Raw genomic sequence first — 13,713 nt, 5'->3', positions numbered from 1 at the left:
GTGTGAATGTGCACCACAACGGGTGAGGTATATTAAAAAACTGAGTTCCCAGACAAGCTTTTTAAACCCATCACTGGAAGCACAGATTCGGAAGACCGTGAACTTAGCAAAAGGGATATGAAACCACTGGCCAGATATCAGTATAATACAACTGCAGAAAAACTTTCAATCAGTTTAGCTGACATGCAATGGGAAGAATTATAAATTTAACTCCATTTTATAATTTTCAAAGGTCAACATTTACTGTCCAAGAAAAATATGATATAGTTAAGCCCATATTTTGCAAGTTCCGATAGAATACTCCTACATATACGATGTATGATATATTTAACCATTTGTACCAGTAGCAGTAAAGCTATCAATACATCTCTTTCACGCTATACACATTCCTGCAGATCTGTAGCATGTGCGAGTATATTATGAACTAGCCCAATTTCTTATTAATTTGTGATATAATTCATTTTTCAGAGAAATCAAATGAAAGTCCTGAATAAAGTTTTAAACCTCTTGTAACCAATAGACTATAAGATTCACAAGACAGCCGAAGTTAAGAACACTTTTGATTGGATATAGTAGAGTTCTTTAAAAGAGCCGTATTAGATTTTTACTTCCATTTACAGACAACGTACATCATTCAAATTCCTATAGTTGATGCTCTACATAACAATGGCCAAATTATACTGAACTAATTCAATTGATATTGCATTATATAAATAAAGAAATATTTAGGTGTACATTAAAAAAAAATCAGATAGAGACACAAAGATCACTCAGCTGCACCCATCCATAAGCACACCTGTCTCGGAGCTTTTGAACTTGTGACGCTGCCGATTCGACTAGAGGTCGTATCCTTGCTAGCTCTTTCTCAACTGGCATTCTGATCTTACTGTCGATCTGTAATCATCATCATAGCATAAGAAGTTAATTTGATTCAGATCAAGTACAAGCAAAATTACGAGGAATGCCCATAAAAGCAGTGGGATATTAACCTTTTCCATGCAACGTACAGTATCCAATATGTGGCAAAAATAAGCAAGCTGCTTGTAAAGCTCTGCCTCAGTGTACTGGGAATAGCACATAGCAGCCAAATTAGAGTGACTGGGAAAAAAATCTCAATTGAGTAAAAAAAATTGTTTTATTATTGTCGATATTTGATGGTAAAATACCTTTCTCACAAGGCGCCCATTGCAACGGGGATAGTTTGGACAAACAGTACCTCTCTCAGACTCACCAACTACTCTCAGGTTCAGGCTACGAGTAGTATACTTACATGTATCATCATCACACTGTAATTAAGATGTTGTTAGTCTAGCAAAAGCCTCCTATATTTAGTACTAGTAGTAGATGCCAGAAGAGCCGACTTTACCATCAATAAGCTCTTGTAGTACGTCGAGATATATCCTTCAGCTTGCCGTTTCATCTGATAGAAAAACGAAAAACATAGTTAGTTGCTAGACCTATCTTCAAGATAAAAATTTAAAAGCAACCAAACATGTGAAATATCACATGAAAAATATTTGTAGTTTTAAAGATATTTTAGGTGGATATCCGGAGAATTCCAATTGGCAAGGCACAATTTAAAAACATCAAGGCTTTACCTGATTTGCTATTGATCCAGGAGACATTCTACCCCGATCATCATCCTCTAAACAATGTGGACAATGCAAACTACGCCAAAAATTGATGCTTGAACGACTGTTTTGTACTTCTGTTGGCTTTTCATTGATTGTAGAACATACAGAATTGAACACAGTTGGGCAATCAAAAGAGCCAGAACAACTTGGACAAGACAAAACCAGCGGTTCACAAGCTCGATATCTGCAACATTGGTATGGATAAATTTTGTGTATCTAATCAAAATTATGTACTGGATCAATTGGCGTTAAACCAAGTCGAAAGGTCAAATTCCAAGAGCAGATAAGCTTTATTTCTTTGGACAGAAGTAGGGGTAAAAATCAGTAATGTATTATGAAATTAGGAGATAACTGACCATTCGCCCTGTTAGGTATGAGTCACAAACCGGATAGAAATTAAGTTTTTCAAATTTATTCATTATGCTAGCTTACTGTCCAGAAAGTGATCAGTTCAAATCTAGTCACAAATGATCACTAAAAGCACATGTAACTACTATATCACATCTATTCCTGCCTTGTCCCAAGTTTCAACTTAAATCTGCATTCTGGAGGATGAGGTATACACCATCTCCTATTTCGTGCTATAATATGCCATCAATTCTTTTGGACACGAGGATATGAGACAACGAACGTCATAAACACGCTATAAAAGTTAATCTGGTCCATATAAATGATTAAAATTCAAAAAAGAAAAAGGAACATAAGCCAGTATTACATATAATCCCCTTGTTATTCTTGAAACTTAACAGTAGCGAGAAATGCCAGGATGATGAAAAAAAATATCAATAAAATGTATTATAATGCCAAGAAAGAGAGAAACTCCATGCAAAAGCAATTTCAGTTAAATTAAATGCCAATTTTGCCAATGAATACTCAATCTATCAAGCACTTCAGCATTCCAAAGCAAAAAGGTTTCTGATGCTACTGTGACAGTGTCAGAGTCTGTTATGGACTGACAAATAAAAGATTTACTAGATAATTGGTTATTATTTTGAACAGCCACTACAAACTAAGGACCTTCAACACCGATAGAGAAAAATGATTACCTCTCATCATCATCTACGCCATACAAAAGGGAGCTGGAAGAATCGTTGTTGAGTGCTTCTATTGACTTGCTTTGGTACTAAAAGAAATTCAGTGTTGCACATAGTAAATTAGGTACACCATAGCAAAAACTTGTTTTGAATATAATAGATTAATGAAAGAAGAGAAACCAAACCTTGGATGAGTCGAGTCCTAAACAATCAGCCAAGCGTGCTGGACTTGTACCCTGAATCGATGCACAAAGACGTGATACCACAGGATGAATCTGCATAAACAGAACCAACTTTTTATGAGCTTGAACAATGATCCGAATGAATTATTAAAGCAGCCATCAATAGTTATCAAGGATAAAAATACAAAACAAAACCTGTTGTGCGAGGTAATAGTCAATGTCAACCATCCAGTTCCCACTGTCAGTCTTGAGCTCGTCAGGATGCCTTGCTCGCTGAGCGATACCTACCGAGGTAGTTGAACCATTTCCCTGTCATTAAAAATTTTAAGAGGATTATAAAACTAAAGGAAGATAGCTGTTGGGTCTCCAGAAAATATAAGTGAAGAAAAGAGAGCATGAAGAACTTTATAGGCACCTGTTCACAGCAGATCACATAAGGAACTGTATCGCCAGCAGAGCAACCAGTAACATAACCACTGTTCTTCAAGCGAAGTGCCACCTAATTCAGTAAATGCATAATTTTACGGAGTAAATTAGAGAGGCAGCATTTATGGTTAACATAATAAGTTGATCTGGAGTTAGCAAGTTTTATGTTAATCATTATTTCAGAATTAATTAATAGATTTATATGATAAAAGACCATATATATAGTATTTTGGAAATTATCTTTTTGGTTTGGTTATGGATATACTTTAAATCTTTTGGACTTACTTCAACATGAGGTTGGTTTCTAGCATCTGGATAGGCTTCGGGAGCTCTAGTCAAAGATTTTGTGATGACATATTTCTCCAGAGCTATTCTTCCATTCCTCATATCCTCCTGGACCTGTATATGTTCAGCCATAATTCTGAGCTTATCTTTAATAATTAACTGCTAAGTAAAGAAATGGTTGTGGTTAATATGCCTCATTTTTAAAACTCATGTGTAAAGGTGCTTACCATAATCAATAAATGATATTGTTTCCACACAAGATTAGTTTATATGAGAAAAAAATCGAACACAAGTTGAACGTGTCTGGACATAGTTTGCTAATCACTTTTGAAATGAATTCGAACTGCAAAACTTTAATAAAAATATCTGAACATCTATTCTCCTCAAATGGAATAGGGTGAATCAATTTTAGTGTAATCTCAAGCTGAGTTTAAACATGCTACATGATTGTCAATTCTGAATATACGTTGTCAGATATGATCCATTAAGATTTAGCATCAGATTCATGATATTAAAGGCACATGCACTGACCTTCATGAGGGCATCATGTATTGACTCAACAACGTCTTCACAGGACCTGTATGTACAAGAGAAACAAACATGATTCAGTTAGGAAGAACCAAACTATCTTTCTTTTGCATGTTCTACAAGTAGTAGAGAAAAGGGAATCAACATACCCCCCAGATAAAATTTGACTCAGACAGTAGTCTCCTAGTTCCTTTGCTAGCAAACTCCAGTCACGTCGAACCATATCAAGGCCTTTACGTTCAATAACCTGTTGTAAAATAACCAAAATTGCCAAAATCTAATCAGGAAAAAACAAGGCCTAAATTTAACCTGCTTCAGTATGAATATTTACCAGTACAAAGTAAATAAAAATTGGAAAATAAAAATTTCTCTACCTCGTAAGGTTTACCATCCTTAATCTGCAGTTTTACAGCTGCGTATTTCTTTTTCTTTAATAGTAGCATCCTCTTGTACAAGCCATCAAGATCAATTTCTAAGCATTTGTATTTCTTGTTGACCTGTAATCAGATAGAAAACACAAGTGCTTCAGTAGCAGAATCCTCTTGTTCAAGCCACTAAATCATTATGACATCATAATATCAAGAGAAGCCTTAAGAACAAGTGATAAAACCTCTCAAATGTAAACAAGTTCAACATATGTACCACACAAGATAGTGCTGGTTTGGCCCATGTAAAAAATATGCTATTAAGCTTTATACAGTTGGGTCATGAGATTATCCAATGTCAATGAACCACCATTTTTTTTTAATGTTAGAATAAACAACCCACATTAATTTAAGCAGTTTGACAGCCAATTTTTCTCGTATTTAATATTTCTTATTCAGTTGAGCTCAACAAAGAAATCAGATGCTACCCTAAAAGACATCAGAAACCATATTACATTGCTAGGATACAAAATACAGAATTTTAATCAGAGATAGAATGGAAGTATAACCAACCTCTTGAATGACCTTTACTGAGATTGATTTAGCTTTTGCTGCATCATCAAGTCCACTGTAAATCATGATTGAGTCTGTATCACCATATATAACCTGCTTGAAATAACCACCAATATTTTATAAGCCAAAAACTCTTCGACGGGTATGATAAGGAGGAAACCTTAAAGAAGCAATTAAAAACTAATTCAAAAATCATAATCAGGGATATGACCTCTAAGTTTAGATTGTTCTGAACTAGATCAACAGTACTTTGCAAGATTTCTCTTCCCTGCAAAAGGAAATAAATTTAGTATTTAAATATGTTACTCGAGTGAGTATTTTCTTGCATTCTCAGTATTGGAGGCTGGGGGCGTACTTGTAATGTTATAAGCTCTGCAAGAGGCTTTGCATAGAATCTGGAATTAGAAAAGCCCAGACATCCATACATACTGCATATAATAGCAAAATTGATATTACTTTATTACAACAAAAGGAACTCCAGTCAGGCATATAACTAACTAGAATTAGCTATAAGCAAAAAACCTGTTTGCAGTGAGCTTCAGTGCTTGCTGCTGAATGTCAAGCTGTTGGACCTTAAGACCAGTTGCAGTTTTTAACCATGACTTTACCATTCTCCTTCTTTCAACCAAATTTTTCAGCAACTGAACGATTTTGGATTCAATTGGTCAACATGATTATGTTAAAGAAATGTGTGGCAATATACAAGTACATCTAGCAGCTGCCTAGTAGATGTGGCGGCATGTGAAATTAGAAACACTGTTCTCTAAAAACCGAGTTGGAATTTATATCAGAATTAAGAGAGTATATCTGCCCCTACTGGAGCATGTAGCCCTTCCCCTGCATCCAACAGCATAGTTGTTGCAGCACACTAGCTAACAACTCTCATAAAATCGTCACTTCACGCTAATTTAATGAATATTATACTGTAGACAAAAGTATATAGACCAGCATTTCGCTTGCTCCAGGCCTGTACAATACAGTATGAACAGCTATAATTTGCAAAGTTCTCTCATCTCATTGACTAGTATCATACACTGCTAGCTACACACATTATCCTATATGGTAGAGAACAATAAAGAGACAGTGCAATCAGTAATTCATTTAGGGCCCCACCTTGCCATTTGGTTTTAGGATATAAGTAGTAGTGTGAATGAGATTGTAGTAATTATAGAATATTATGTTAATTAAAAAATAATATTAGGCTACTAGCGGTCATTATAAATAGCTATCCAAAACAAGAAGCAAAATGCTATTAAAGATTGTTGTAGAATATTTCAGCAACTACATATTTGGTTGTCGAGGCAGTATCAAAACATTATTCAAATGACTCACTTCCCGCTCACACCATATATTTATAGAAAACTGAATGGTTAGATATTGTGTGACAGACGCCAACCTGGTGAAAATATTAATATGCTGATAAATAAAAGAACTCGCCAATATACCACAGCTACAATTCAACCCCAATATTTGCCTACGAACCGTTCATAGACTGATTATACTCGTGTATGTCTATATTAATGTAAGAACTTTTCTATAAATTTGCTGGCAAAAAAAAAAAATTGTGTCAGAATCAACATAAACACAACTTTTGGAGCTTTACCTCGGGCAGGACTCCTGTCCTTCTACTAGATGGTAAACGGGGTATTGATCCATCTTCGGGTCTTTCAACAGTTGTAAAGCAGATATTGTATTCCTATCAAAAAAGTATAATTGCATATGAGTCGTAAGAAAGATATGCAGACACCAGTACGACATAAAAATACATAATGGAAGTTGGGGAAGGTGAAACAAGTTTCTCATCAGGTGAAGAAAGGTGGCATAAGGAGTATCATTGACCTGTATAATTGAAGGGTAGAGACTGTTGAAGTCCAGAAGTAAGATGTACTTGTCATAAAGACCCTTTTTTGGTTCTAAAACTAAACCCCCGGCATAGGAAGGCCCCTTTTTGGACTTCCCATTGTCAGTTTGAGGAGACTCAGTATCGATGTTAGTGTCAGCAGGATCAAGAGTAGGATTTTCATTTTCCTCAACACCATTTTTCGTTTTGCGTTTTGGCGCCTTTGCATCTTTCATTTGGAAAGATAGCTTATCTGGGACAATAAATTTTTTTGCATGAAATGCGTGCAGCAATAGGTATTCTACTCGCTGAGCCCTAGCACCCTGAAATATATATTAACATAAGAAACAATTTTCAAGGAGGAAATATATGTACATATATAATTATATATATTGAAGAAAACTACAATATAGAAGCACAGCAGTTTACCTGGAGAGTTTTTCCCCACAGATTACCACTTATATTAGTAAGCTGACGAGTCAGGGGAAGAATACTTAAATGGAACATGAGTTCCATCGATAACCATGCATCCGTCTCGGCATATTCAATCTGTCAAATTACATATATTGCAGATCAGTAATGATGTTACCAAGTTAACTGGAGTTGATAAAGTGACCGTATCATAAGCTCGGTACTGTGCTATAGATGCAGAGCCTCGCTCAGATCTCTAGTAAAAGAAGTAAACTGCACACATCCTGTTTCAAGTTAAGCTCAAGGGCTACCCTGTTATTGCTGACAATACTGAAATACTAGTGAGGGATACACTTAGCATTAGAAAGTTGTCCTTTTTGGCATCTATGAAGTTTACCATTAAAAATTGTTTTTAATATGTTCAAATAGATTATTTAACTCTCCATGTCTCAAAAATTTTAAAGCTAAGTTTAAATGTCCACAACAGACACCAAATGATGCAACATGTCTACAACTGAGCAAATTACGACATGAGAAGAATATAGAGGTCAAAGTTTTATATCTTTATATATTTTATTTTACAAGCATGAATTGATAAGTGGAACAATAAAACCTACAAGTTCCATGAGAGATTCAGATTGTCGAAACATCCGAGGAATATCATGTGGAGCGATCTCCTTTCGATCTTTGCTCAGCTGAGTCTTAGCCAGTTGTGTCAAAGAATAACTAACCTGCAAGAAGCAGAATTCATATAAGATAAGTAAAACCACACCATTAGAATCTGCCATATTTTCAGTAAAGTGGTATACCTCTTTTAATAGATCACGCGAGCACAAAAAAGTATCACACAAGAGTCTGCCCGCAATGCAGGACATGATCCCTGAACTAGCTCCAGACCCAAAAACGGTGCTTCCTTTTGTAAGCTTAGGCATAACAGAGCGCTTGAGACGGCCTATTTTCGACCACATACTGCTGGGTACTCTGCAAGCCTGCATAACCACGCATTTGACAAGTTTAACATGGATATTCATTGACATTATAATATACTAAACTGATACCATACACCAGTTAAAACAGAAGGTAATACAGGTACTGATATCAATTTGTGCTTTTAAAAGGAAAAGTTACAAAAAATTATAGAGAGGAGTACTAACTTCTGCCCCTTATAAAGGTTTAACTAAGTAGTGGTCAACTTGTGAAACTATACCTATTATAGGTAGAAATGAATACAAGAATTTGTAGTACCATATCATAACACTCCCACCTGAGCTCTGTGAAGAAGAACATCTAGGTCAAACCCAGATATATTGTGACCAACAAGTACATCACTGTCTAATTTGTGCAATTCAGTCATCAGACGGTTCAATAAAGCCCGTTCACTGCAACATTTGGCGAAGGATGAGAGTGAGATACGATATTTGAATTTAGTGAAAGTGACTGCTGTGTTATGCCTGTTTAAAAGTCAAAAATCTAAAGACAGTGTGATAATGGACAAAATTTACAACTGAACGTGCCTGCTTTCATGGCCAATGACATTTGATCCAGCCTTTAAATTTCTTTCTGTAACCTCTTTCGTAAATCCCATTGGAAATATGTCGCCTTCAGGCTTACGCACAACTGTAAAATGGCTAAGCATGCCAGCTCTTGTCCACTCTGAAGGTAACATGGGGGTGTCAATCTGAAATGTTCAATCATGCATGATCAACTTCTTTTACACAATTATTGCTATATATACCACTATACTTGATGTGCTAATCTGAGAAAGCAAATCGCAACTAAAAATTAATATAACTAGTGCAGCATGCTCATATATCGATAAAACATTACATCTTCATTACCTTTGCCTTGTGACAGCATATGACAGATGCAGAGACAATTTCATTTACTTGCTTCTCATTGATGACAGTTTTCAGATTTATTGCTGTAACAACCACTGGAGGAATCTCTGCAATACTCTTCGAGGAATTTGAAACTTGAATGTTCTTTGGTAAGTCAACAATAAACTCAAATTTGCACCAGGTTACCTGCAAGAATGCAATCAATGAAGTCATGAATCATTTCCTACATTAGTTTTATAAATATTAAAATATTCATTCAAAAGCCTTACACGCTGAGGAACTGGACAGATAGAGAAGTTTGAAGCTGTTAACCAGGAAGGTCCCTTTATCTTTCTTTTAATAAGAAAAAGCTCTAGGGCGCTGCAATAATGTTACTGATCAGTTTTCTGTTCTTATAAGAACCTAGAAATGTTAGCTGTATAAGATATACAAGCATATCGAAAAAGATAATTTGCAGTCAATTAGAAGATAAAATAAATTAAGGTCAAGTCCTTAATCAATTAGGCACACGGCTACAAGTTCGTGAAGATATCAGGAACTCTCATTGTATAATCAACAATCAAGACTTACAAGACAAAAGTTTCTTGTATAAAATAGACTGTTGTTTGTACAGACCCAACATCATATATGTAGGCGAGCAACATAATTTAGGATATCTACCTGCAATGAGTACCAAGCAAAGCACTAAAAGTCTCTCCTTTAAGATCTGAAGGAAGTGGTGGATCCTGCATAACAAGGGACGGCAACTATTGATATGGAGGAAATGTTTCATTATTGAAGTATACAAAACTATAATCCGATCTACACAGCAATGAACAGCATAACCCAACATACGAACCCATCAAAAACTGAATAAATTAGTATGCAAGTACAAGATATTAAAACATCAATTTGAATATCTGGAAAAGTATATGTAACACACAAAACATATTATTCAAATAAAAAAATTGCTTGCTGTGTAATACTACCTTAAATGGATAATTTATCTTAAGAGCGTAATTCTCCCCCAAAGGTATGTCAGACCTCTCAAATGCATAATTCCTCTGTATAGACATACAAACAACAGTATGAACAAGGCACCAATATTACAAAAACAAAGAATAAAGTAAGAGGCAAATAATTAAGTCAAATTAGCCAGGATTTAAGCAAGAGAAGCTGCAGTTTTCTGTCATTAAAAAGATTAATGAACAAACCTTAACAGGTGTCATGCTAAAACTCGAAACATTTTGCTCAAGTAACCGTTTTGCTATATCAGTCTTCAATCCTAACGCCATCTCCTAAGAAAGGGGGAAAAAGCAAATGATTTACTGGTAAAACAATAATATAGTTGCACAGGCCAGTGTTTCGAAAATTACCTGCAGCTTAGAACGGAAAGTTGTTGTAGAAATTTTAGACTCTTCAACATCTTTCTCAAGCTTTATAACTGTGTCATTTTGAAAAATTGAACTATTCGGAATTGCGTATACACATCTCTGCATATTTTTTACCGCAACACAGCAACTCTGATAACTTTTTCCCACTTTAACCTGAATCAACATCATTCATGTCAGGCATCAAGATAATTACTGGATATATATGATTTCAAGTGCCCCCCATGTTCTGGAAACATAATATCCAAATATATGTTTCAAAAGTTCTATAATATTCAGGAATGTATAGGGCATATGTAGCAAAAAAAACTTTTCGTGTAACAAAACTTCTATCTATGAAGTATGATTTAGAGTTGTAGTACACTCCCAAGTCCCACCACCCCCATCCCCAAAAAAAGGTCACAAATTAATCATATAATTATAAATAATTGTGCCTTCTGCAAAAACTGATATTTTACTGCACTGGTCAAGTTCCGGCTTGTCCACTTTCAATCGAGGTAGGCTCTTTCAGATTTAGGAAAGTAAATTGCCCTTTAGAAAACAAAACCAAATCGCCAGAAAAACCCAGCATATCTGGACCAAAATATAACACTATATAGATCAAGTACTGCCACTCTGAACTTACTGTCAACTATATTGCATCTAACAAAAACAAGAATCACAGCAAATAATTAACATATATTACGACAATATGCAAACATCAAACTACCTTCCCAAAGAGATAAAGGTTGCCCGCATTGACACCATAAAACTCCTCGTGGGCATCAAGTAAATAAAACTGCAATGACCCATCAGATTCTACTTCAAATTCATGTTTCTCATCAGAGTTTGAACTATGGTTTATTTCAGCAGCATTCCCATTGCCTGCAGCCCTTACTGCCTGCCATCCAGCAGTTGCACTATATGCTTTATCCTTCTCCTCTTTAGTCACTTTTGCATTAAGTACATATTCCTTCTTCACCTCTACTTCACTTTTCACTTCACTGTTATTCAACAAACTCTCCTCAACCACGCTTTCCGTCATCAATGAATCACTCAATCCAACATCCAAACCATTCCCCATTTCAGTATCCATATCTTCCACCTTATCAGAAACTCTCTCCAAATTATCTACCCTACATACATTCCCTTTTGATAAATTAACCCCCAAATTCTCACAATCATTACCACCACCAGCACTAATATCATTCCTCAACCTCAACTCCCCGCCATTACTTCCTAAATTCTCACTCTTAACCTTTACAATCGAACTAACCGAATTCAAGCATTTCACCAAATTAGAATGCCCCTTCCTTCTCCGCTCCCTATCGCCCTCATCAGGCGCAAACTCTGCAATAACATCATCAACAATACTATCCGACAACAAACTCTTCCCCTTTTCCTCCCTCTTCTTAAACACCGAACTCGTAAACATATTCGACAGCCTCTGCTTCCCCATCAAAGCAGCAGCAGCCGACAGAGACGACGGCTTCTTCGCCTTCTCGACTTCCTTCTTCTCCGCCTTCTTCTTCTTTGGCTTCTCCTCACCATCCAATTCGTCCGAAGACATCGGTCCACACGCTTTTGACCAATCCTCTTCTTGACCTTCATCTAAATACCCTAATCCATCGTCGTCAACGACAAATTCCTCCGCCTCCTGGCGCCGCTTCGCGACGAGTGACTCGTACTCGTCTTCGTCGACGGTGTCGTAAATCGGATCGGCTACTTTGATTTGGTTGGTGTCGGATCGGCGGCCGTCGCGGCGTAGAGCTTTGAGGCGTTCGAGGGCGCCGGCACGAGCTTCCGCGTCGGCTCCTCTGCCTCTTCTCCGTGTTGATTGCTCGTCTGTCATTGTTGTGTTTGTGATTGAATCTCTAGGTTAGCGAATTGGGGGAATAGTGAGCGAGAGAGTGAGTTTTGTCTGGATTGGGGGTTTATAGATGGCGGGAAAGGGGGGCGCTTATTTTGGCGGCAAATGAAATAATTTATATAAAAATAAAATTTGTCATGTTGATTTTATATGAAACTCAGTCCTGGATATATATAAGAGTTAAACGGATAATGAGAATACGAATTATGTTAACCCTGTCTTAAATAAAAAAAAAAATATTTTTTCATCATCCCCATAAATTATAATGATATTCTCAAGATCTTCATCAGCACATAAAATTTCAAATATCATCTCATCCTTACATGCGAGCAAAGAAGCAACTTAGTCCATCACCCATTCTTATTTATTCATCACAAAATTAGGAACAATACACTTACTCACCACCCTCTGGAACTCTCCATCTTCAAACACATGTGTAGAATATGTATCATCAATTATATTCTTCCATTCATCTATTTAGAGAATCTCAAGTCATATTTAAATTTTGGACAGAACATCTGTACATGACCCGTTTCACCACAAACAATGACCCTAAATAGTGCTCATACCCTTCTTATATGGCCGAATTTTACTTCTTCTTTGGTGATAATTGCTCGCGCGACTCCTCCTTTTTTCAGCATTTTCGACAATTAAAATTATTTTTCTACTTTGAAAACAACATCTTTTATCATACTCTAATTATCAACACCTCTGACACACGTCAACAAGCGCAGGAGACGTGCTCTATACTAACAACATTAGCTTGAAAATTTCGAAAAACTTTTATAATGATGACAACAATAATAACATAGCTCATTATCCGTCTTTCATTTGATCATCATATTAGCCATAAAACATACAAGCTGGTTAAAACAACAAGAATAATCGTGGGGATTATCTTTTATTCAATCTTAAAGAAAATAACGACATCTTCAAATTAAGTCGGTTAATCAACAATTTCAAAATGCACATGCTTGCTAATTAAATCTTATATATACTATCAAATATTTAATAACACTAAATCACGACTAAATTTTATTATGTTGTTACTATTAAAAATTATTCATACGATCTTCCAATTTAACAAAAAACTAGATTAAAATAGACTTCCTACTCCGCGTTCAACTTTCTTATCTGTGTTATTTTTAGTTTTACATATAAAATGATAAAAAAAGTATTTTGACATGGTTGTTGGAGTTATGAAAAAAAAAATCAATTTGCTTACAAAAGATACTGTTTATAATAATAAACAATATCAAATAAAATACGTGCAATCAACTAAGTTGGCTAGAAATGGCATTTGAAATTTCAGTTTTATCATGTATTTTAATGATCTTGGTCGCTTGGTGATGTTTTATATTAATTTATTGAAAACTCG

General features: G+C 35.7%; 1 protein-coding gene across 1 annotated transcript; it reads right to left on the bottom strand.

The window, feature by feature from the left end:
* Positions 1–547: 547 nt before the first annotated feature.
* On the bottom strand, positions 548–12,406 carry LOC108195781 (DNA polymerase alpha catalytic subunit). Its single transcript, XM_017362738.2, has 31 exons — positions 11,196–12,406; positions 10,472–10,642; positions 10,310–10,393; positions 10,085–10,159; positions 9,777–9,841; positions 9,386–9,476; positions 9,117–9,302; positions 8,793–8,956; positions 8,543–8,657; positions 8,088–8,267; positions 7,896–8,009; positions 7,297–7,416; positions 6,867–7,190; positions 6,631–6,723; positions 5,550–5,668; positions 5,383–5,455; positions 5,239–5,295; positions 5,028–5,120; positions 4,464–4,586; positions 4,239–4,336; positions 4,093–4,138; positions 3,562–3,675; positions 3,266–3,349; positions 3,046–3,159; positions 2,854–2,943; positions 2,681–2,757; positions 1,599–1,818; positions 1,367–1,420; positions 1,167–1,286; positions 990–1,064; positions 548–894 (listed from the first exon to the last, which is right to left on the bottom strand). Exons 1-31 carry the CDS (start codon positions 12,315–12,317, stop codon positions 748–750), a joined length of 4,608 nt encoding a protein of 1,535 aa, XP_017218227.1. The 5' UTR covers positions 12,318–12,406; the 3' UTR covers positions 548–747.
* Between the last annotated feature and the right edge of the window lie 1,307 nt (positions 12,407–13,713).

The sequence above is a fragment of the Daucus carota genome, chromosome 7 (assembly GCF_001625215.2).
Source record: "Daucus carota subsp. sativus chromosome 7, DH1 v3.0, whole genome shotgun sequence".
Taxonomy (NCBI): Eukaryota; Viridiplantae; Streptophyta; class Magnoliopsida; order Apiales; family Apiaceae; genus Daucus; species Daucus carota.
The sequence above is the reverse complement of the archived record's forward strand: the minus strand, read 5'-3'. Positions and strand labels throughout refer to the sequence as shown.

What these genes read in the sequence shown, in the direction of transcription:
- LOC108195781 (XM_017362738.2), bottom strand. Translation starts at nt 12,317, where the DNA reads ATGACAGACGAGCAATCAACACGGAGAAGAGGCAGAGGAGCCGACGCG. An exon ending in TCTACCCTTCAATTATACAG is followed by an intron (nt 6,724 to 6,866) that starts GTCAATGATACT and finishes CTTTTTTGATAG; the next exon opens with GAATACAATATCTGCTTTAC. An exon ending in ACTACAAGAGCTTATTGATG is followed by an intron (nt 1,287 to 1,366) that starts GTAAAGTCGGCT and finishes TCTTAATTACAG; the next exon opens with TGTGATGATGATACATGTAA.